The following is a 25218-nucleotide window of genomic DNA, read 5'->3' as shown; positions in this document are numbered from 1 at the left end:
AAAAAAAAAAAGAAGGAAACACATCCACATGGCCATTAGTGTAGCCGTCCTCCTGTTGAAGGATGTTTGTCTTTATTTCAGCATTACTGGCTTTGGGGTTAAGGGTTGACAGTTTTTTCATGTCTGCACACAGCCTGCCACTCAATAAGCAGCACTTTTGGGGGCAAAATGGCCACATGAGAGAGCAGTAGAGGCCTCTGCTTTAATTGTGTACAACCTCCCCAGGCATCAATGGTCCTGTGTGACACAGCTTTTCTCTCTCATATTTTAAGAGAGCACACATGATGAACTGTTACTGGGAGCATCACAGGCCCATAGCCCTGCGCCATGATCCCAGCAGGCCCTATGCTGAACAGTACCGCATCGATGCCTGCCAGTTTGCACACCTATTCCAGTTGGTATCGCCATGGACCTGCGGGGCCCATACAGAGATCCTTGCTGAGAGGATCTTCAGGCTTCTGGATGACAACATGGACCAGCTCATAGAGTTCAAAGCCTTCGTAAGCTGTCTAGGTATGAGTAGACTTTGTCTCCCTTCAGTGAGCTGACTTGGCATTCATCTGTGAAAAGATGAGGGCAGGCAGATCCATACAATAGATACTTATAATTAGCCTGCTTAAAATCATGTGGTTTCCAGTTTGCTCTGCAGGCTCCTGCCTGAGTTACCCTTAATGTCCGTCAGGAATGGGAGGTATCTAAGGTGTGGTCCTGGTTTGCGGTGTGCATAAAAGCAAACAGTCTGGGATTCACCTGCACCCCTTCCTCTTGAACCCTGCAGACGTGATGTACAATGGAGAGATGAGTGAGAAGATCAAGCTGCTCTACAGGCTTCACATCCCCCCAGGTAAGAGTCAGGCTGTGCTCCAACCCAAGGCCATCTCCACGCATGCCGTCCACCGCACGGCTCTTTCTAGATTTCTCTTCTCGTGGAGATTGTTTTCCCAGCACCATTTGTTAAGGACTGTGCTTTTCCTCCTGGGGCATTCTCCTTTGTTAAAGATTGGTAGGATACAGTTGTGCCGACTCATTTTTATTATAGCTACTGCATTTGCGCCTGGCTTTTGAGGGGTGGGGAGACTGGAGCTTCTGTGTAGTCCTGATTTCCCTGGAACTCAGGTATTTACCTGCCTCTGCCTCCCAAGTGCTAGGGCTATAGGGACTTCCCTCCCTCCACTGTTATTAGGCTCATTTTGAGACTGTGGCTCTGTAGACAATGAGATCAGGTATTATGATGCATTTATCACTGAAGTATTGACTGACACTAATTGAAATATGTAGGCTTCAGTAATAGACATTTTAACCAATTCTGTCAGCAAATACTTCTAGGACATAGAATTTTATTTTTTGACTTCATTCTTTGACATCTTGAAACAGCTCTTCTCTATTTTGAATTCTAAACACTTAGATTTAGGAAAACTGCCAAAACTCCATGAGTAGACTCTAATTGTCTTTATCTTGCTCGTCTTTAGGTTCTTAGGTTTTGGTTGCTTGGTCACACAGTATATGGGCATTTTGTCCACATATAAGCCTGTGTTCTATGTGTGTGCCTGGTCCTTGGCAGAGGCCAGGGGCATCCAGTCTCTTGGGACTGGAGTTACTTGTGAGCTCCCATGTGAGCATTTGGACTAGAACCCGAGTCCTCTCAAGAGTGGCTCTCTCTCCAGCCAATGGTCACACCATTCAAACTTCAGTTTTTCCTGACGTTGAATATAGCATTCCCTCTTGGTCACATCTAATGCTTTTGAACTGTGGTGGTGGGTGGTTTGAGTCTTTTTCATTTCCAACATTTTCTGAAAGGTACACACAGTTCAGAGGACATAGGTGTCCATTCTTAGATTTCACCATTTCGGAGGTTGGGGGAAGGTCTGTTTTACAGCGTTGTGCTGGCTGGTCTGTGAGCTTTGGGGATTGGATGGAGATTACAGATGTGCAACAACACAGCCAGCTTCTACATGAGTAAGGATTTGAACTTGGGTTCTCATGCTTACACAGCAAGCATGTTTGTCTAGCCCCCTTTGCTTTTCCAAATTAGTTTCCTCACTTTTCAACCACACTGCTGACCTTTTTTTTGTTGCTGGCCTTTCTCAGGACATGGAGTGAACTAACCAGTTTGTGTGCTTAAGTCACTGACCACTTTTAGCCAGAAATAGTGAAGCACTTAGAATTGTAAGTTTTCAACAGCATATTACACATAAAAGGCTTCACTATACATTTCCATACATGGGTATCATATGTATGTGGTAACACTCCCCCATTCCTGATGATGTCTTCTTCTGGCGACTCTGTGATCACGGCTGCAGTTTTATCGATAGGAGCAAGACTATGAAGAAAATGTTTCTCCTGTCCCCAGTAACCACTAACAGCCCAGATTCTCAGGAAGGAGCAGGATGAGTATACAATGTCTGGCCTGACCAGATAAAGCCTAACACCACAGACTGCAGAACGGAACGGCAGTGCTGTTCATTGTGTTATATAAAATTAACTTAGGGTAGATGTGGAAGTAAGATGGATACAAGGCATGGGGGAAGATGGAAGAAAAGCAGTTTAACAGGAGCAAGGGGAACATAGGCAAGCCAGGGAGACTTTCTGAGAGGAAGGTAAGAGCAAGAACAAGGCCTGCCAGAGACAGGTGGGCTTCCACAAGACAGCCAGGCCATGGGAAACATCATCCCAACTACTCACTCACACTATCTAAATACAGTAATGATGTGTTCACTGTAAATTCAAGGAGGTTTGTTACAGCATTAGCTGTTTTCCAGGCCCACATCAGCAGTGTCTGTGTATAAATTTGCTATGTCTATAAAGCACTTACCGCACAGGTGCTCATTTTACAAGGTTGGGCTCTGATGACTTAGATTTTTGCTCTTGCTTCTTTAATGAGATGTATTCAATTTAAGTATTTTTCCTTTAAGCACTCACTGAAAATGACAGAGACAGCCAGTCGCCATTGAAGAATCCTCTGCTGTCAACTTCAAGACCCCTGGTATTGGGCAGGCCCAATGGTGAGCATGCTGTCACTGCTTCCTAGCAGCCTCCTCTCCCTTACCATTCAGTCCATGGACAGTGCTGCTTGATGGGCTTAGTGTGGGGTCCCGTTCCCTCACTATCCTAATCTTATTTCATAGAATTTACACTGTTGCTTCCCTTCATCAAGGTGACACAATTGATTATCAGAAACAACTGAAACAGATGATTAAGGATTTAGCCAAAGAAAAGGATAAAATGGAGAAAGAGTTGCCCAAAATGAGTCAGGTAAGGACTGCTCTTACACCTTGACTTCCCACAACAGTGCTGTGTTCCAGTCACCTCTATACAACAGGAGGCTGCAGATAACAAGGCAGCCTTCCACACGCCCCATCTCTTTAGTCTGGTTTCTTGCGAAAAGGCTCTTCTTGCTAATCTGAGAAATGCAGGCTTAAAGTTAGGTGTGCTCCTGTGAGAGACTGCAGTGATTTTCCTGTGCCATGTACGGAGATTTTAAAAAACTGTGTTGTAGTCAAGGCAGGGACAGTTGTGCATAAAACCAACAGGTAGGTGTCCCTCTCTACCTTACTTCAAGTCTGACTGAACAGGAAGCCAGGTAGACAGTTCCTGGTCTTCACAGTCTTTCACATATGTAATAGTCACCCAGAGCTATCTGCACTATTTGTTTTTAAAATAAAAAGATCCTGTCAAGTATCAGCCTACTTTTGCAACATAAAAGTTTTAGATGTTTCACCCAAACCCCCTAACATTATAGCTCAACTCCACCTACCTGTCTAAGTATTGGGCTTCAAGGTATGTGCTACACCCCAGTCTTGATTACTAGCAGAGTACACACATTCTATGAGCTGATACATTACTGATCAACGTTAGCACAGAAACCCCCTTGATTAAAATGCTTAGAATAAAAGTACCTTTCCAAATGCTGCTCAACTGTCACCCAGTGTTTTTTACTGGAGAGGCAGGAAGACCTCAGATTACAGCAGTCTCAGAACTGAGTTCCCATGCACTTTTCTGACAGTATGATATCATACCTCCATCCTCATGCTGTTGTCTATGGCTTTCTTTTAATTTCTAGAGAGAATTTATCCAGTTCTGCAAAACTCTGTACAGTATGTTCCATGAGGATCCAGAGGAAAATGATCTGTATCAAGCCATCGCCACAGTAACCACTCTGCTGCTGCAGATCGGAGAAGTGGGCCAGCGAGGTAGCAGCTCAGGAAGCTGCTCCCAAGAATGTGAGGAGCCGCAGGCCTCAGCTCCTCCTGAACAGGACTCAGTTTTTGCTGAGGCTGGGAAGAGTCCCCAGGCCTTCCCTGAGACGGAAGGGGACTGGACCGTGTCCCTTGAACACATCTTGGCGTCCCTTCTCACTGAGCAGTCACTGGTGAATTTTTTTGAAAAGCCACTCAACATTAAATCCAAACTTGAAAATGCCAAGCTCAATCAGTACAGTCTCAAAGCAATGGAAATGAGCCACCCATCACAGCCAGAGCTGAAGCTGAATAGCCTGTAAGCTGTCTGAGAACACTGGAGCCGACCACACCAAAGCAAGGACTATTAGCCTACAACCAGGGACCTCCACAAGCTGAGTCTGATAACCAACCTCTGTCACTGCTGGGGGAACGCTGCAGGTCTCACACATTTCTATTTATTCGCAAGGACAGTGGTGGAAAGAATGCCCTGTTTACACTGTGACTATCAATTTGCTGAAACCAGTGTGTGTTTGTGATCCTGGTATGAGTCTGTCCTTTGATGAAGAAAAGGATGATACCACAACCAAGAGACATCAACCCCAGGCTCATTTGTCCCACTGGTCAAAAACAAGCTCACCTCTAAGATCCCAAAACCATTGCCTGCACAATTGTATTTGGCTTTTTTTGCACTAATTTTGTTTCAATGCTGGTAATTGAAACCATTTAATATATCTCAAATTCACTTTATATGCCCTTCCAAAAACATGTACAAAACCATGCCTTCAATGTTGGCCCCCAAGGTTTTTAATAAAAATCGTTCTTTTTGTACTGATGCTTTCAAAATGCCATCTTAAGGAAACACAGCACATTCCAGCAATGAAATAGACTGGTTGGCAAAGATGACTGGAAAGCCAGGGTCGACAACTCTGGTTCAATTCCTGGGACCCACACAACAAATTAATTCAGCACACTCAAGTTATAACCTCAATCTTTACCTCATATATAACACCTCAGCTTTGTAGTTAAAGCCACAAACATACACAGTGGCACACATTTAATTGCAACACTAGGGAGGAAAAGGCAGGTCAATTCTGAGTTCCAGGCCAACCTAGTCTACAGAACAAGCAGCACCACCACAGAGTAACCCCTCAAAAACAAACAAAAACACCCCCACAACCCCAACTAATACACTGACTTCTGTGAAAAGAATGTTTCACATACTTCCAATTTCCTGTGTGTCCAGAACAGAGCTTCTCAGATTAATTTCCAACAAAATAAACCTTAGACCTAAAAATTCCACTTATGGGGCAGACAACAAAAAGAAAAAGCAAAACCTGGAGGCAATTCTGTAACTTTATTTGACATTCAGCAGTTAGTTCTCATCCACATTGACCGTCTGTAGATCTGGAAGGAAGATTAACAGCCAGTCAGCACCCACTCATCCCACCCCAGGCTGAGGACACTGCACCACCCACTGCCTGAGCCCCTCCATAGAAGCCGCCTTACTATCTTCCCACAGCAAGGCAGTTGTTAAGGAAGGTCTGATAATTCTGTCTGCCGCCCACCTCTTCACTGGACATGGTAAAGTTGGAACACTATGAGACTTACTTTTGAATGTGGTAACAGGCACGTAAGTTACCAGTGTGTAGAGCTTGTTTGGTGAATCCTCATCCTCATTACGCTTTCTGGACAAACGTACTCGGATGCGGTACGGAACATTCCTAAGAAAGAACGTGTTGCTAAGGTCAACACTTCTGACAGAAACAAGGCAGTGGCATTCATATCTATCCCTGTTCCCAATGCTCTGATGAACACGCTGTGTGACCTTGAAAAATACACCCAGCTAAGTAAGCAACAGGCTGGTCTCAGGATGCACGCCTGTTGGGAGGTCAAGGCCACAGATAATAACCAATTGTTCTGAAGCAGAAAACGACTATCATCAGATAAGGACATTAACTCACATAAAAAGTACACACAGCCACCCCCCCCACCCTGGCTGAAGCAACCCAGCTGACTTCTTCCTTCATCTGTGGACATGCTAGGTGCTCATTTAGGCTTCAGATCCGTACAAACTTCTCCACGTTCTTGTGACACCACTCACCTTACCTCAAGGCAGATAACTGCAGTTCATTGTTGTATAATCTAATACACCCCAAGCCATATCCCTACGACAGCAGTTGCAAGGTTCCCAGCTGCACACCATCCATCTTTCTACTCCACTTTCAAAAGGCCCTCCCAACCCCAGTTAACTCACTTTCGCATTATAGGTGATGACATACATCAGCCCTTCTGGGCAGCAGGGAAAGACTCCTCCCCTCAGGGAGGCCAGCACCTCAGGCTCCCAATCACTGCTTTCTCCCACACCCAATATAGCTCCTTCAAATCTCATCAGGCTCTAACACTGCAGACTCCCTTACAGCAGAGGGATTACATTAGCCTGTCCTCTGTTCCAGTAGCTTTTCTATGCCAACTGGTAACTGAACCATCAGACTTGTCACAGTCCTATATAAGGAATTGGACAGGCTGCCATCACTGCACCAAATAACTTCAGTACCTTATTCCTTTGGCCCAGACGGCTTTATTGAGCCTGGTGTCTATGCGCACATCTGGAGTTCCCATCTCCTTCATGGCAAATTTCCGAATTTCTTTGAGTGCCCGAGGAGCACGCTTCTTGAAGCCCCTAAAGTTCAGAACACAAGCATATAAAAATTAATCATAAATTACACATGTAAGTGGCATGGCATCATAAAACCTTTAAGACTAGTTAAGGGAACCCTTTCACCAAGCATGAAATGCCCAGCAACTAGCATCAGTACTTAAGATGTTGGGGTAAAATTCGGAGCATCCTACAATCCAAGTATCCCACTCACTTTCCCAGAGTATCAGTCATCAACTTGGCCTACTCTCATAGAAACACTGAATGTCGGAGTATTTCTCTCTGGGGAGCAGAGATGATCCAGCGGTTAAAAATATCATATCTGTTCTTGCAGAGGACCCAGGTTTGGCGCCCAGATCATATAAGCATTCAGGCAAAACACTCGTACAAAGACAACATTCTGTGGAACCGAGGCAGCCACACTCTTATGAATTACATAGCTAGGATACACGATGGGGGCTATCAAAACAAAAACCCCAAACCAAATCTTATAGGGCACAGTGGTGCACATCAATAATCCCCAAACTGGAGGGTGGGCGGGAAGACCTCAAATCCTAAAACCAATCTACAGAGATCTTATTTAAAAACCCAATCAAAAAAACCAAAACCAAAACAAACAAAAAAAAAAAACCCCTCAGGTCTACACCTGGTTAAGTCCACTTCAAGTGAGGCAGAGAAAAACCAACCGCTTTCTCTCTTCTACCCACCACCAACCTGTCTACTGCCCAGACAACCCACTTCACATCTATCTTGCACCAACCGTTACCCAGCTCGTGCAAGCAACCAATCCCATGGTTACAAGGACCAAGAAGGGTGCACCAGGAAAGAGAAGGAACACTGAACAACTTCAATATCATGGTTAGGAAATGGAAAAAACCTGCTACCACTGCCATCAATTAAAGAGAAAGGGCTGCAGTCAGTCAGTCAGTGGTTTTCAGAGGGCAGAGATTGAGCACTGGGCTGAAGTACCCTGAATGAAACTGGGAAGGCCAGGTGTGGAACACAGTTCACCACACAACTGGGATCAGGAAATTACCAAGGATGGGGGAGCTTGGAGATTCTCACATAGGGCCTTTTCAACAAAATTATACCCATCCACAGCCCACATCATTTCTACAATGCTCTAATCAAGGCTTAAGTAGCTTTCACTGTGAGCACCTCCCCAAACACACACACCACACACACACACACAGTAGGCACCACAAAAACCATCTCCAACTCAAAATCCTTGTCACCTCCCTTTCATAAACTTGGAGTACAGAATATATACTCTCTCCTAGTCCTAAACAGCGCTTGACAGTGCTCAATACACCCAACCATAAAACAAGGAACGTGGCCCTCCACAAGCAGCACCAATCCTGGGCAAGGACCTCACGCAGGACACAATGTGCAGACACACGTTTCAACACGGTAAAATCTGCCCTAAAAGACCGAACAATCGTGTCCAAGAAATTCAACTCTACAGGTTGGAATGTGAATACAAACAGAACGTGTGCAAAAGGAATAAGGCAACGAAATTTACTCTCCGTAGCTGCCACCTTATAAACCCACGCTCCTTAGCATTTCCAGCTCCAGTATTACAATTCGCCCCGAATTAGCAAGGATGTGCATGGTCAGAGGAGGAAGAAAACAATCCTTTTTCACATCTGAGGACGAGCAGGGAGTAACCGGCTGCTTTTCTGCAGCATGGAGTCACTGAGGGTTTCCTTTTGCACACTTTCACCTGTCCAGATTACACACCAGACAGTAATAAAACCGCGTGCTCTCTTGAGCACCGAGTCTGTAAGCAAGACTCTTAAGAGTGATAGCCCAGAGCCGGAAGGGGGTCGCAAGCCACACCGACCGCCCGGTACTCACACTCCATGGATGCGTTTGTGAATGTTGATGGTGTATTCTCGGGTCACCACCTCGTTGATGGCAGAACGGCCCTTCTTCTTCTCGCCACCCTTCTTTGCGGGAGCCATCTAAACGCAGGGATAGGGAGGTTTAAGCAGGCAGTGGGAAAGTCCGGGCTAAGGTGACCTCGGCAGGCTGTTCTCCCACCGCCCCGGACCGCAGAGAAATCACACCGAGCTTGCCCGCCCCGCGCCCGGAGCGGATGGAGCCGGATTTCAGAGCCACGACCCCGCAACCATACTCACTCTGCCGGGCCCAAGTTGGAAAGGAAAGGCGCGAGGGATTGTGGGATGGAAAGTCGCGTAGCCGTACAACTTCCGGGTCACGGGGCGGCAGGGAGGAAGAGGTGTGGTGAGGGGGGAAGTTAGGCTGTGACGTAAATACGGTGCGCGTCGGGGCAGAGCGAGCAGCATGGGCGGGGCAGAGCCGGGGCTGGGGCGGGGGGCGGGGGGCGGGGCGGGGGAGAGCTTGACAGTCTTCACGTAGTCTGCCTTGAAAATGGAAGTGTCTGTAGGATTTAGATCCGAACCTGAGCAGGGTTTCAGAGAGCCGGCCCGGAGAGAAGACTCTCGTTAGCTTTTCGCGTTCACTGGTTCACTCAGTCTACATTTATTAAATCTATTAGGTAGTGTGCTTAGCGGAAGGTCCCGGGAATGACTGAGACCACAACCAAAGAACTTATTTTCCAAGTCGAAAATGCCTCACGGAAATGCCAGGCACTTTCGTAGGGGGAAAAAAAATCTCAGAATCTAAACATGTCCGAAACCCCTGTCTATTGGGGTTTCAGCAATGGGCAAGTTTCAGGATCTCACAGACAAGAAGACAGGCACGCAGACATTCCACGATCTCACAAGGAACCTGGGTCTCTACTTCCTTAGGCTAAGGGATGCTGTGCATATGGATACCCCAAAGGCAGGACTTGGGGCAGACATGCAAGTGCGCTCTCTCTCTCTCTCTCTCTCTCTCTCTCTCTCTCTCTCTCTCTCTCTCTCTCTCTCTCTCTCTCTCAAAATAATGTCCATCCACAGACACGTATGGTGGTGCTGGTCTATTTTCCCAGAACTTTGTAGGCTGAGTCAGGTCATCAGGAGTTCAGTAGTTCAGTGGGCTAAAAACACTTTACACTGTCTGATGACTTCTCCCATGGGACTAGGAGGAAAGGAGAGGACAGGCTGTGTTCCAGTTCCTAGTGGAGTACAAACCAGAAGGGGTTCAAGGGAGTGCTGGTTGGTACAGGGGTTGAGCTCAGAAAATTCCAACGCGATCTCCCAAGCAGAGTCACTCAAAAATATTTTAAAAGGAATTCAGGAGCGATACACTCAGGAGGCAGAGAGGAGATACTAAGTTAGGGCTGGGTCTATTCTGGACTACGATAGCCTTGGTTGGCTACACAAGGAGACTAGATCCAAGAGCAGGGGGAGAGGGAGGGAGGGAGGGAGGGAGGAAAGAGGGGAGGGAGAATAGAGACTGAAGTGGGGAGAGGGAAGAGGGGATAAAGAGAATATGAAAATATGAATTTGGGATTTTGAGCAAGGACACAAATAGTGGACCAGAGAATGATGCAGACAGCATTTGAAATGAAAACCAGTATTTCAAAGGTAACTTTCCATGAGATGGCCGTTTTGGAGAGAGATGATAACTGATAAGAACCACACAATGTATGACCTGTTAGATAGGCAAAGTCAATGTGATTCGGTGACTTTTTTTTTTTTTTAATAAAGGAGTCAGGATCTTAGTCTTGCAATGCCAATGCTCTCACTGGGTAGGCTGACACCCAGGATGCTGGCCTTGAATTCTCAAGCACAATCCTGCCCCAGTCTCCCAAGCTACTGGGATTACAGGCGCGCACCACCACGCCCGGCTTTTAGGAGCTTATGGTGTAGGAAACACACAGATGAGCTGCATGGAGCTAAGTTCCTTCCAGGGCTCTATTAAAATAGCTAGGTCTGTACTTCTGCCCTCTTTTGTAAAATGACGACCTCAGTGACTTTTGTGTGAGTCTTTTATAAGCGGGATATATTCTCAGGGCCATGCCATGGATCATCTTCCTTGCTCGGCAGACACAGTAGTAGCGTGTGCACACCTATGTGCTTTAGCCTTCGACAAACTTAGGCTGTCTCTCATATGTGTCTTCATCCTCCAGTGACTGCTGTGCATTGCATGGCTGTGCAGACTTTCAGCTCTGTCCCAACAGAAGGAGCCAGCGATGGGAACAGAAGAAGCACCATTCATTACCCAACACCACTTTGCAGACTTGCCCTAAGCACCAGATTTTAACCTTCAATGCTTTTTGTTAAGTAAAAGAATATAAGGAGGGAAGTTGATTGCATACATGATTGTGTGCAGGGTGGGAGATCAATAGTCATGCCCCTGATGTTCTAGAAAGAAATTGGAATCTGTTTGTGGATAGGCTAACAAGAGTTAAGAGGAGCCCACTAGTCAGAGTGTGCTGACTTGAGCAAGAAATAATAATTAGTCATGGTTAATAAATAATGGTTAATTAGAAAAGCTGAGTTTTTAAAAGGCTGTGAGTTCATGACTTTATGCTAAAAGTAAAACATGAATAATTTAAGGAGTCAATAAACTAGACATGCCCGTCCATCAATGATTAGGCTAAAATTCAAAATCAAAAAACCTCCACTGTCTCATTTCTAATGAGTGTTGACACAGAAAAGCAAGGCTATTTATCTGCATAGTATGAATTTCTTCTGACCACTAACAACATTTCTCTAGATTACTCAAATTAGATTTTTTTTCAGTATATTAGTGGTTGACTTTGAGAGCTTCAGGGTACAACGTGAACAAAAATTAAAGTCATTTTATCTCACTAAATTTTTACTAGGACATTTTGGCAAGAGTGCAAAAGTCATGACTAGGACACAGTTTACCTAGCCGGGTGTGGTGGCATACACTTTTAATCCCAGAGTGGGAGGCAGAGGCAGGAGGATCTCTGTGAGTTCCAGACCAGTCTGCTCTACATAGGGAGCTCCCGGCCAGTCAGAGCTACACAGTGAGACCTTATCTAACGATGACAACAATGCTGTTTGTACAAGCACCATTTTAGTTGTTAGAGACAGAAGATGCTACAGTTTTAGTTAATTTGTAGTATCTTAAACCGAGGGCACATTCAATCTTGACTCTTGAGCCAAGACACTTTATACTTTTCCAGACAGGAAGGTCATAGTTTTTCTGGAACAAAGATGTGGTTGCAAAATGGCCTTTTAATGAGCAAAGTTAATGAAGAGGTCAGCCACTACAATTCGCATGATGCACGCATTTAGTGGAAAATTACACAATAATAGTTTTTAGAGTTAACCCAAATTCTGAACATGTGCAAAATTCAGGCAGAGCTAAATTAAATTAGGAGCACAACCTACTCCACCCTCTTTTAATGGCTTCCTTAGGATAATGAATACACTGTGCCCATTAACAATCTTGTCCCACTTAGGAGTCTAACCATCAATTAAAGTATGACTGCCATTAAACTATAATGTTCGTTTCCAGAACAACCCAATCTCTAACCCGTAGACGATGTTAGGGTAAAATAAAAAATATGGGTCAGATTCCATACAGACTTTATGCTTTAAAAACACGGTTCGTTTCAAGTTCTTTCAAAAAGTAAATGCTCCTCTCAGTGGTGGAAAATATTTCCTGTCCACCCCACTCCCACCCTCAGGTATAGAGCCATCAAGAGTACATATCTACAACAGTGTCACAGTCTCCAAACTTGATCCTAGCTAGAGAACCAAGAAGGAGCCGTCGTCATTTTACAAAAGAGGGCAGAAGTACAGACCTAGCTATTTTAATAGAGCCCTGGAAGGAACTTAGCTCATGCAGCTCATCTGTGTGTTTCCTACACCATAAGCTCCTAAAGCAGGTAGTTTTCATAGGTGGCTTAGCATCCATCTGCGTGGAGCTCTGTGCACACAACCTTCTCCAAACCAAGTGGCTAGTCAATCCTTATAACTTCAAGTGACTCCCTAGCAACCTCTCGGTGACTCCCCTTTTGTGGTCGAACTTGCTGGAATGTATATCTTGGTGAGCCCAAACCAGCCTGGGATGGTTTTCAGTACACATGCAGTGAGGTGACCTGTGTCCATTGAGTGAACTTTCAGGGGGACGTCTCCTATTTACCATCGTATGCCTGTCATGAATGGACATGCACATGATTAAAGTCAGACCTGTCCTGATGAAGAACAGGTTGAGTGAACAAAGGGTTATGTAACCCAAGCCCATCAAAGGAAACAAAATCACTCACATCTCATCTTTGGTAATTAACCCCTCCTTCCTCCTGGGCCCATAAAAGGAAGCTTTGCAAAATAACCCAGGACAATCTTGCTTGGAGCTGCCGCTCTCTCATAGCAATGCATCCAGTCTGTCAGTTTACTCTGTTTTTTACTAAGATCCCTGCTAATTCATTACTTGTGTGTACTTCTTCAATTCTTTGATCAAGAGAACAAGAACTTGGAAACACTCAGTCTAGACCACCAGGACCACTGGAGCACCCTTGTCTTAGCATGCTGGACCTCATGAACAAGATGGTTGCATCTAACCTGAGACCTCGGACATCCTGCTATGCTACGAACATGTGCACATATCACACACAGTCATACCTACCTTGCCGGCACCATTGGTCTTCACGTTGGTAGTGAGAGCCCATCAGATCTGTCCTGATTGAGTGCAATTGCAAGCAATGAATGGGTGCTTTGGTGGAGAATGCCCCATCATTTCTACAGGTTACTTATGTTCACAAGATTGAGCTGTTTCTGGCAACTTTTTCCTGTTATTTTGTTATTTCTTTGGTGAAACGTTTTTCTGTCACAAGCTTTAAGCCTTAGGGAACTGGCAGAATGATGCAGCCCAAAAACCTCCATTCCAGTACTGGTTATTATTTAGCTTCTTTCTGCTACACTGAGGTTTGGGTCTTGCATGGCCCCCAAAGGTGCACGTAATTGAAACCCTGGACCTCAGCTACTGGGTGTAGCCGGATAGCACCTGGGGCCTAATGGAATAAAGTTAGGCTGTTAGCAGTGTCCCTTCATTGGGACCCTAGCTCCTTACTCTTTCTTTGCTTCCTGACCATATTGAGGTGAGCAGTCCTGTTGAGCCATGAACTCATTCTATGATGTTTGAGGCTGTTACAGGCCCAGAGAGCAACAGTGCCACGTGACCATGTGAAGTCTCTGGAACTCCGAGCCCGTTTCTGGGACGTTCTCCGCTTCACTTACTGCATAACGGCAACAAAAAACAGACTAAGAACTTTACCCAAAGCTTTTAACAGCTCGAGAATTTTAAGGTTTCCCAGTAAAGAGATAGATGAGTGGATGTACAACATGGGACAAAGGAAATTGTACAAACTTGTTAATTTATTACAAAATGTTTCACTCACAGAAAAACACAAGGAAACCTTTATACTTTCATATTTGTGAATGGAACTGGTCTCTCAGATACAAAATAATTTACACATAATCCATACAATTTTATTTTTTTATAGAAATAGGTCATTATTACAACAGCTGTACAATTCACTACACTTCCTCTTATAATTACATAAAATCTTCTCTTTAGAAACACCTCGATGTAACAAAACATAAAGAAAAAAAAAGCAAAGTGCATTCTGAAAAGGAAAATCCGATCTTCGGAATCATCGGGGAAGATATACCGGAAGTCATGGTGGCCTACCTCACTAGGAAGGCCATCACATGCCTGGTTTCCTGGGAGATTCGGCCTGCGGAGTACCCCTGCTTGTGGGCCCTCTTCCCTCATAGTCTAAGATGTCTCTCAGGAATTCGGAATCATTGTGAGATTGTGCTTTGCTGAATCCACTTTTGTAGTTACTATCAGCGAAATTAACAGGAAGAGTCCAGTGTTCTATTTAGGAAGGAAAACACCCCTGTAGGGCCTGGTGCCCGAGAGCCTCAGTCCGCTAGGGTTTAGGCCAAGGGTGTGGATCTGTAGCTTCATTAATAACAGGCTTCGCTATCTGATTGGTGGGACTGTTTCTATTATTGTGTATTCCCAATGAAGCCATGGGACCTTATTATTAAAACAAACAAACAAACAAACGAACGAACAAACAAAAACCCCCGAAAGTGCCTGTTATTTCCCTTGTGCACAGGTGTGCAAATTAAAAAAAAAACAACCATTTAAAAATAATGAAAAATAATCTCTTTATACTCTCTCCAAAGACCTTTAACTTAGTCCTTGACTGTAAAGGAAAGACCATCAAGAGAGTCAAGGCCCGCTAGGGCTTAGGACCTGTGTCAGTCGGTAGAGTACTTGGAGCGCTCTCCCCTGGAGGCAGCGAGAGGTACCACCTCTGCAAATAGACCAGGAAGCAGTGCCCATACAGGGCACTTAGTTCCTGTCTGTATGGCTGTAGCGGATGCCCGAGAAGCCCAGGGCAAGGAAATCATGGCCAATAATCCTGTTCTTTCCCCATTCTGCAAGTGCCACACTTCAGACATGTTACCATCAGGAGTTCTGAAATGTACACAGGGTGCGCCAAAGTCACACAACCGCTTCTTCCCATCTCCCACGGCCAACCCCGTTTTCCATTGGTTAAAGCTGTTTGCTTCTGGACTCCAGTGTCAGGGCACTACCGGGATGGCTGCTGGAGACCTTAGGACTCTGACAGCCGGCTGACCCTGCGGGAAGGGCGTGGGGGTTGCGGCTGTGTAGGCTGTGTGGCTGCATAGCCCAGAGGTGCTGGCTGCTGGGAGAAGGTGGAGAGAAGGAGCGAGTCCGGCTGTTCACTGTGCAGAGATGTTGGTGCCTGTACGCAGGAAAGAGCAGGAAAAGGGTTGTGTGACTGACCTGTCCCTCCACTCTTAAAGTCACTTTAGTACCTTTTGGGTTTGCAGCAAATGCTGCCAGATTCTGGGACTCCCTCTTCAGACTGCTAGGCAGTGGTACATGTGTGCTGGTCTATGCATGCCTGTGTGCATGATAGAGGAAACCCACGTTTTCCGACATCATGCTTGTGCGACAACTCTAGGTGGGGAGGAAGAGGGGGGACTCCTTCTGGGCCAACGGGCTTGGGGCTGAAACTGAGTTGGAGGCGCACAGTCTAAGTGAAGTCCTCTGTGTTTGTGGATGGTAGAGCCTGAGGCCCACGTAGATTATGGGCGGGGAAGAATCTGCACGCATGCGCATGTCCTTTAGAGTAGCTCCTTGGTCCTGTGTCTAGTACAAATACTGCCATTTTCCAGAAACTGGAAGGAAACTTTCCTCATTGGAAATGCAAAAGCTTCAACCAGTCAGTGTGACTACGGAAGTTTCACTCTTGTTTTCCACTCTTGCCTACAATAAATGTCCCTCTCCAGTAATCTAGTGTCCCTATACCACCATATCTATCCCGCCTTATGCTGGACTGTCTGCCTAAAACAACCATCCTTTCATCTCTTCTCTTCCACCCGAACTCAGTATTTTCTTGATGGTCAGGTTCTGCCAGAAATGCCTTTGCGTCTTCCTCCAGGAAGGAAGGTTTCTCCACCGATCTCTCTGTGGACCACCAGGGCCGGAGCGCACACTGCTGCGCAGCCCACCTCCCCGCATGCGTGCTGAGACCACAAGGACACCATGGTGGCTGAAGCACTCTAGAATCTCTACTTTCCAACTTGAACGCAGCGGGTGTTCGCAAACTGCGGCTGCTGAAGACACATCGAGACCTCTCCTGTACTCACACCCATCTCTCTCTGTCTCATTGCTTGCCATGCCAGATCACTTCCTTGTCCTGAGTGGGGACTGACAAGATCCACAAGGTCAAAGTCAGAGTGCGACACCCACAATGGGTGTGGCCAGGGAGACTTGAGGATTATACCGCAGAAGGTTTAACACCTTTGGAATCAAACGGCACCCTAGATCTTTTTTTTTTTTTTTTGGCACCCTAGATCTTTAAGGATGCTGATTCTCTCCATCTCCGTCCCACCCTTCTCAAGACATCTCAGGCACTGCGTGCTGTCTTTTGGCTTTAGAGATCCCCTGCATGGTAGGTGGGTGGTCCTGTGAGACTAGGGAAAGCCTCACAAGGCAGGATAAAGGATGAGCTAGGAGAATACCCTGGACAGGTGTGAGGCAAAATAGAGCCCTGTGAGAGCCCCTGGAGGGGTGTCCCATATCTGAATCCCCAGGTCACTGACACCCACCCTTCCCCTTTTTGTGTGCTTGATAATCCAGTGAAGTAATTTCTGCTTTCTGAATGATGTCTCTGTGAACGGCGCCTCCAGTTTCCATGTAGAGTCTCTGTTTCACACATTAACATATTTACTAGAGGGGCTGGATGGATCTTTAACTAGATGTGTTTTAATTTTATACTTCTGTGCACTAAAAAGTTTGACAAAAGCACTCATTAGTTTTTGACTTTCCTTCAGTGAAGGCCTGAGCGTATCAAGTGTGGATCTGATAAAAAAAATATTTTTAAATAGATATTTTCAGTATACCGCCATATGAAATGTCCTGTTAATACTGTGCATTAAGTGTTAAAAGGAACCACATATGAACTTTTCTGAGGTTGCTCTCTCTACTGGGGAAGAAAATGCCTATAAAAGTCAAATGTAGAACTCAGTTTGCTCCCTGCCCCCTCCCCCCCACAATGCGTACCTACCTGTAGATAGGGTGGTGGCTGCTGTTGTACCTGTGTTGGTTGCAGGGGTGATGGCTGGGATGCGGGGAAGCCGGGATGGAGCACGGCCTGCCCCATCAACAGGACCGGGGTGGGGGCGCTGCTGCTGGTGGGGTGGGAGTCAGGACTTGGAAACGTCACTTGGCTCTGTGCATATCTGTTTGGTTTCAAATAAAAACAGATCCTCTGAGAGAGATGCCTGATACAGTACTACAGGGGCTGGAGAGAGGAATCAGTGGTTAAGAGTCCTGGTTGCTCTTCCAGAGGACCTGGGTTTGGTTCTCAGAACCCGCATGGTGGCTCACTGCCTGCAACTCCAATTCCAGGAGATCTGACAACCTCCTCTCTTCTTCTTCTTCTTCTCCTTCTCCTTCTCCTTCTCCTTCTCCTCCTCCTCCTCCTCCTCCTCCTCCTCCTCCTCTTCCTCCTCCTCCTCCTTCTTCTTCTTCTTCTTCCTTTTTTTCTTTTTTTAAAGATTTATTTAGTTCATGTATGCGAGTACACTGTCCCCGTCTTCAGACACACCAGAAGAGGGCATCAGATCCCATTACAGATGGTTGCAAGCCACCATGCGGTTGCTGGGAATTGAACTCAGGACCTCTGGAAGAGCAGTCAGTGCTCTTAACCTCTGAGCCACCTCGACAGCCCCCCTGAGCAGTCCTTTCCATCCAATGGAGAGATTCAAAGTCAGTGAGCACATACATTTGTAACCAGTCAATAGGAGGATGCCAATCGGTGCTGAAGTGAGCTGACACTTCATACCATTATGACGAAGAAACTATACTGTATAGTTATTGACACACACAATAAGATGGGTCGACCTTAAAGGGAAAAAAGCCCTTGTTAGTTAGGATGTGGAAAAATGGAAGGTTTTGTGCGTTGCCGTTGTGAATGTAAGAGGATAAAGCCATTCCGGAAATGATTATGGAGGTTCCTCAAAAAATTAACACAGAATTTCCGGGTAAGATGTCAGACTAAAAGCTGTCTTCACGTGACCTGGTGAGGGCACTGAGTCAGAACTTGATAATATAACCTACCTCTAAGAAGGAGCTTTAGAAATTCACAGACAGTGATGGGACAGCTGAAGAATGTAGGGAGAGTGGCAGGAGACATTGAAAACTAAGACATTGAGGTACATTTACACAATGGAGTACTACTCAGCTATTAAAAACAATGACTTCATGAAATTCATAGGCAAATGGATGGAACTAGAAAATATCATCCTGAGTGAGGTGACCCAGTCACACACAAAAATAATACACCTGGTATGCACTTAAGTGGATATCAGCCCCAAAGCTCGGATTACCCAAGATACAATCCACAGACCACATGGAGCTCAAAAAGAAGGATGACCAAAGTGTGGATGCTTCAGTCCTTCTTAGAAGGGGGAACAAAAATATTCGCAGGAGGAAATAAAGAGACAAAGTTTGGAGCAGAGATTGAAGGAAAGGTCATCCAGAGACTGCCCTCAACATAGATCCAGTCCATATACATATAGCCACCAAACCCAGACAATATTGCTGATGCCAAGAATTACAAGCTGACAGGAACCTGACATAGCTGTCTCCTGAGAGGCTCTGTCAGAACCTGACAAATACAGAGGCAAATGCTGGAAGCCAACCATTGAACTGAGAACAGGGTCCCCATTGGAAGAATTAGAGAAAGGATTGAAGGAGCTGAAGGGGTTTGCAACCCCATAAGAACAACAATATCAACCAACCAGAGCTCCCAGGGACTCAAAGACTACACATGGACAGACCCATGGCTTTAGCTGCATATGTAGCAGAAGATGGCCTTGTTGGGCACCAATGGGAGGAGAAGCCCTCGATCCTGCCAAGGCTGGACCCACCAGTGTAGAGTAAAGTCAGGGTGGGGTGCTGGGAAGGGGTGGGTGGGTGGATGGGTGGGGGCATACCCTCATAGAAGCAGGGGGGGATGGGTTAGGGGGTTTATGGATGGGAAACCGGGAAAGGATAACATTTGAAATGCAAATCAAAAAATATCTAGTAAAAAAATGAAAGAAAACAAAGACACTGAAAACCAAGAATGTGGGGGAAGTAACAGTGACATTGAAACCTAAGCCAAGATGAAACCGCAGGGCTCTGTGGTAGACCATGGAGAAGCAGAAACCCCATTCAAAAGTTGGTAATGTAGGCTGCCCTGGAAGGAGACTGCAAATCCTACCCTTGGCACAAGTCCACAGCTCTCACGAGCCCCAGATCCAGGTACAAGTTCTGGTGAGACTGTGATTCCTCCAGTGGATGAGTCAGCTGTGAAGAGGACGTCCATCTTGTCAATCCGTATGACTCAGAGAGCAACGGCTGGGTCCCATCTTGACAGGGAACTTACTGCTTAAAACTTAAAACTTAAAACGGGAAATCTATAAGTCACGGAGCCCAAATTTAACCTCCCACAGTCCCCAGGCCAGAGAGACATCGGGAAGGCATTTACAGAGAGCGAGAGAGGCCAGACGCTGAGGAGCTGAGATGGCTAGGTGGCCAGAGACTCAGGGTCTGGCTCAGGCAGTGAAGAGTGCAGGGCACATCTCATCTACCAAAAAGTACGGAGCCAGCTACGTGCTGTTCACTGCTGGAGAAACCAAAATTCCACAGCTGAGGTGGAATCCTTGATGTCTACAAGCTGCGTCATTCGCTTGGAGAGCTCTCAGGGCTATGGTCCATCTCCTAATTCTTATTGTACTTGGGAGACACTCCTCCCCAGTAGAACAGGAGCCGCCCACAGAGGTGCAATCTAGAAAGTTCTTGGGGAGGGTGCAAAGCTAGGTAGTGTGGATACCAGAGGCCCTCCCCGCTTACTCCCGCCCTCCCCCCATCCCGTATGCACAGAAGAGAAATTTCTAAAGTGCACCCGCCTTGGTGGACATTGGAACTTGTTATAGAGCTCAGTGACACACAAGCTATAATACCTCTGCCTCCATGCACATGTGTATACATTGGCGGTTTCCTGTTTCTGAGGACCCAGAAAGAAGGTCCCCTCCCTCCCTGTCTGCTCCCCCTCCCCTTCTCTTTTGCTTTTTAAAAATTGATTCAGGGTGGATTTTTTTTTTTTTCCGGAGCTGGGGATCGAACCCAGGGCCTTGCGCCTGCTAGGCAAGCGCTCTACCGCTGAGCTAAATCCCCAACCCCTCAGGGTGGATTTTTTTATTTGTTCACTTTATATCCCAAGAGATGGCTTCCCTCTCCTCCCAGTCACCCTTCCCATGGCGCCTCCCCCGACTGCCCCCTCCACGCCACTTCTCATTCACCTCCTTTACTTAACCTGGTTGCCCTCTGTTTTCTCCATGCCCCTCCCCGTCTCCTTTCTTTATCGCATTCATTTACTATTTTCAAATTTGCTGAAAATATTTTTTAACTTCAGAAAACATTCTATTTTTGTTTTGTAAAATTTTGTTTTATGGGGTTGGGGATTTAGCTCAGTGGTAGAGCGCTTGCCTAGCATGCGCAAGGCCCTGGGTTCGGTCCCCAGCTCCGGAAAAAAAAATGTGTTTTATGTTTGGAGACGTATTAGTGGGATTAACCGATTTTAAAACCTTCTGTAGACTGGTGATATTGCTGTTCTAGGAGTGGGTTTTCTCCTCTTTAAGTCACACACGATTGGACCCTTAAGAGTGAGCTTCCTGGGGCCAGAGAGGTGGTCAGTGGCTAACAAAGCTGTTTTTCTAGAGGATCCAAGTTCAGTTTCCAGCATCCACATCTGAGGGGATCAGCTGCCTGAAATTCGGGCTTCAAGGAACATAATAAGTCTTCTGGCCTCTGCAGGCACCTGCACATATATAATACGTGTGTGTGTACACAGAAACAATGTATGGAGAGATAGCGCAGCATTGCTGCTCTTCCAGAGGATATGGGTTTGATTCTGAGCACCTACATGGTGACTCACAACCATTTATAACTCTAGTTCTAGGGGACCTGACTCCCTCTTCTGGGCTCCCTAGGCAGCAGACACGAACATGGTGCACAGGTATACATGCAGGCAAAACACTCATGTACATAAAACTGAAAACAAAAAAGAAAATAATTTTAAAAAGAGCAGGCTGTTTATTTTTATTATTTATCATATCATTTAATTTAATATTATTTGATATATGACATATTTATATTTTAATATATAATTATATATTATATTATCACATATAATATATGATCATTGTGTAAATATATATTTAATAAATAATATTATATATTAAGTAATACAATTTAATTATTTTAGTATATTTTATGTTATATATTATATAATGTACAATTAATAAAATATTTCAATATTTTAATATATTTATACATAATATTATATATATTACTTAATATATAATATGATAAATATATTATTATATAATTATAATATAATGTATAAATTATAATATGTTATTATTAAGAAATATTATGGTATTTAATTATCCTCTTGCTCTAAATAAGGCCAGAAAAGATCTACATCCCAGGAGACGCAAATTCACAGTGTAGTAACATGAAAAAGCCGGGCAAGACTTACGCAGAGAACAGTTGCTCCACTCTTCCTGGAGGCTCATCACTTAGAGAGTTTGCAACACACAAAGGCACATCCTACTGAATTAAAGGCTACTGAAGTAAGTAAAATGCCAGACAGAGAATTCAAGAGTTGTCTAGCAAAAACTGAAAAGTTAAAAAATTCTAAAGAAAAGACAGACGGACAGACGGGTTCAGTTTAGGGTCTGGGCAGGAAAGCCAGCAACACGCAGGAAAGAATCAGTGAAACAGACTCACCACCATATTGAAGGACAATTTATCAAGGAAATTGAGATTTTGAGAAAACAAACAAAGTTGAAAATGAGTCAAATGAGAAGTGTAGTCAGGTGTGTAACAGAGGCGCTGGACCAGGGGGAGGAAACATGGTCCGGATGGAGGACAGGGTTGGGAAGATACTCATTTAAACTTCATTCCAGCTGCAGCCAAGCCCTGGTGTCCATAAGTTCTGGGGAGTGACTGTCAGACCAAGCCTAGGAATCCAGGGCAGACGGGGCTGAGACAAATAGTATAGACCTGGAGAATCCAGTTTGTGGGATTGTAGCAGAAAAGTGCCCAAATCTAAATAGAGAAATAGATACTGGAGCATAGGGGTCATTCTGACCTACAGATAGACATGAACAGAAAAGAACCTCTGAAACAATGTAGCCAAGTCATTGAAAAGAAAGAGCAAAGGAACAGTTGAAATGTGAAAACGCCATCTTATACCAGAATTTCTCACATCTCTCCAGGACCTTCAAGGCCAGGAAAGCACAGGACAAAATCCTTAAGCTAAATATCTCACAACTGAATTCCTAAATTCAGCCAATCCATCTTTTTCCATTGATGGATAATTAAGGCCATTTCAAGGTAAAGACAAACTCCGGAGATTCATGACTACTGCACTAGGGCTGGAGAGATGGCTCAACGGTTAACAGCACTGACTGCTCTTCCAGGGGTCCTGAGTTTAATTCCCAGCAACCACGTGGTAATTCAACCTGTAATGGGATCTGCTGTCCTCTTCTGGTGTGTCCAAAGACAGCTACAGTGTACTCATATACATGAAATAAATAAATAAATCTTAAAAAAATACTGAGGAGGATATGACTACTGTGCTGGTCTGAATTCTGTTGCTATGATAAAATACACTGATGAAAAGCAACTAAGGGGAGAAAGGATTTATCAGTTGATAATTCCAGGTTACAGTCCAACACTTAAGGGGGACAAGTGGCCAGAGCTTGGGACAGCTGGTCATAGAACATCCATAGTGCAGATCAGAAAGCAGCTAGTCACAGCACAGCCACGGCTCAGTGTGCAAGGAAATAAGTGCACGTCCATTTAACTGCATGCTTGCTGTGCCGAACTGGGTTTTTTCTACTCTCACATAGTTCAGGATTCCCTTAAGAAGACCCAGAGTGGGCATGGTCTTCTCACATCAATTAATATAATTAAGACGGTCTCCCACAAACATGCCCCCAGGCCAACCCAAGGTAGACAATTCCTCATTGAGACAATTTTCTAAGGTTATTTTAGGATGCGTCAAAGGGATACTTAAAGTCGACCATCACAACGTCGGAGCCAGCCCTGCAAAAGAGAATGAAGGGATGCTGGCAGGAAGGCAGACAGACAGACAGACTTATTCACAAGAGCAAATGGAAGGATAGATGTTTTTGAGGGGAGAGGATGAATACAGGAGTGTTGAGAAGGAGTCCATCGGGGTTGGGGATTTAGCTCAGCGGTAGAGCGCTTGCCTAGCGAGCGCAAGGCCCTGGGTTCGGTCCCCACCTCTGAAAAAAAGAAAAGAGAAAAAAAAGGAGTCCATCATGTTCACCAAAGCAAATCAGCAAAACTTAAGAGAAGAACAAACAGTAATCAACCAATGAGAAACAACCGAGATTCCAGGAATTTAACTAAACATCTCTCAAGAACAACCCTTAGGTAAACGGTCTCGACTCACCACCAGTAATGAGATATGGATTAGCTGCTTTGGGGGAAAAGAACCCACCTTGTTGTCTATTCCAAGAAATATAGCTCTCTAGCCAAGACATGCACAGGCTGAGTGTGGAAGGGGGTTGATCTGGCGAGCATGGGAAGGCTGAAAACAAGCTGCTCTTCTGATAGTGGACAGTCTTCCAATCCAAATTAGAAGGAATAAAAAAGGTCGCAGTGTATTAACAAAGGGAGCAATTTATTAAGAAGACATAATGATCATAAATGGATACACCAAGTGCTGGGACTCTCGTTGTCATAAAACAAACACTGGTGGGCATTAAAGGTTGGCTGTGTCCTCATGCGGGAATAGTGGGTGACTTCAATAACTTCAGTTCTGTCTTCAGATAGGTCATTTAGACTAAAAACCAATTAAACCACACAGGCTGGAGAGATAGATCAGAAGCTGACAGCATTGGCTGCTATTCCAGAGGCCCCTAGTTAGGTTCCCAGCACCCACGAGTACCTTGCAAATGCAAATGCCTGCTACTCCAGATCAAGGAATTCAGGGGATCCGATGCCCTCTTCTGGCCTCTGCAGGCACTGTGGACAGGTGGGATGCATCATCACTGACACCACACACACACACACCATGGGCTGGTTGTGGTGGCATAAGCTTCTAACCACAGAACTTAGGAGGCACAGATCTTAAGAGTTCTGGGCCATTCAGGGCTACATAATGAGACCCAGCCCAAAACAAATGAGCAAGTCCACAAAGCCCACACCACCATGTTGTAGATAAAATACGTTATCCAACATTCATGGTATTCACGTTATCTCTCTGAAGCTTATGGAACCTTTAAAACAGAACACATTAGAGGCCCTCAAGCAAGTCCTGACAAATGCCAAATAATTAGAATGATTTCCAGTATTTAAAAGACCATAAGAGAAAAGCTAGCAACCGATAGCAACAGAAGCTCTGGGAATGACAAATACTTGGAGACTGAATGAAGTACTCACAAATGATTGGTGGTTGGGTTGCTGAAGAAAGGAGAGGGGAAACATTCTAGAGTCAAATGAAAATAAAAGCACAACTAACTAATCTTTGGGGTACAGGTAAAGTCATTCTAAGAAGGAAGTTTATGGCCATGAGCGATGACATTAAAAATCCAGTGATTTCAAGTAAATATCCTAATGATGCATCTCAATGTCTTAGAAAAACAAGAGCAAGCCAAAATCTGAAGCAGGAGGTAGTCAAGATTAGGACAGAACCTCATGCAATGGAGACCGAAAGAACCAACATAAAGTGGGCTCTTTAAAATGATGAACAAGATTGAAGAGAGAGAAAGAGAGAGAGAGAGAGAGAGAGAGAGAGAAACACAAATCAATCAAGTTAGAGATGAAAGGGGTGTTGAAATGGATTTCAATTAAATCCAGAGG

General features: G+C 45.1%; 3 protein-coding genes across 15 annotated transcripts in view; 1 reads left to right on the top strand and 2 right to left on the bottom strand.

The window, feature by feature from the left end:
* Tbc1d8 (TBC1 domain family, member 8) overlaps positions 1-5006 on the top strand; it is a 110032-nt gene extending 105026 nt beyond the window's left edge. For both annotated transcript variants that reach the window (XM_006244851.5, NM_001191067.1), the window contains exons 16-20: positions 273-513; positions 779-844; positions 2913-3002; positions 3155-3252; positions 4061-5006. In XM_006244851.5, the coding sequence (XP_006244913.1) occupies positions 273-513; positions 779-844; positions 2913-3002; positions 3155-3252; positions 4061-4498 (933 nt within the window). In that variant the 3' untranslated portion in view covers positions 4499-5006. The remainder of the gene's footprint in view (positions 1-272; positions 514-778; positions 845-2912; positions 3003-3154; positions 3253-4060) is intronic.
* Positions 4960-9071, bottom strand: Rpl31 (ribosomal protein L31). Of its 2 annotated transcripts, NM_022506.4 has the most exons (5): positions 8976-9004; positions 8692-8798; positions 6733-6858; positions 5787-5899; positions 4960-5582 (listed from the first exon to the last, which is right to left on the bottom strand). In NM_022506.4, exons 2-5 carry the CDS (start codon positions 8796-8798, stop codon positions 5551-5553), a joined length of 378 nt encoding a protein of 125 aa, NP_071951.1. In that variant the 5' UTR covers positions 8976-9004; the 3' UTR covers positions 4960-5550. The 2 variants fall into 2 exon arrangements, with proteins under 2 accessions (NP_071951.1, XP_063123743.1); XM_063267673.1 differs by having other exon boundaries at positions 5514-5899; positions 8976-9071.
* A 5007-nt stretch (positions 9072-14078) lies between these two features.
* The window catches only part of Npas2 (neuronal PAS domain protein 2), a 178812-nt gene continuing 167672 nt past the window's right edge, over positions 14079-25218 (bottom strand). For 9 of the 11 annotated variants that reach the window (XM_039083584.2, XM_063267162.1, XM_039083582.2 and 6 more), the window contains 2 exons: positions 17336-17510; positions 14079-15505 (listed from right to left, as the gene is read on the bottom strand). In XM_039083584.2, coding sequence (XP_038939512.1) covers positions 15353-15505; positions 17336-17510 — 328 coding nt within the window. In that variant the 3' untranslated portion in view covers positions 14079-15352. Of the gene's footprint in view, positions 15506-17335; positions 17511-19537; positions 19719-25218 lie in introns of those variants that run through there. The other 2 variants (XR_010054596.1, XR_010054597.1) reach the window with 2 other exon arrangements.

Source organism: Rattus norvegicus, chromosome 9, assembly GCF_036323735.1.
Source record: "Rattus norvegicus strain BN/NHsdMcwi chromosome 9, GRCr8, whole genome shotgun sequence".
NCBI classification, from domain to species: domain Eukaryota; kingdom Metazoa; phylum Chordata; class Mammalia; order Rodentia; family Muridae; genus Rattus; species Rattus norvegicus.
The sequence above is the reverse complement of the archived record's forward strand: the minus strand, read 5'-3'. Positions and strand labels throughout refer to the sequence as shown.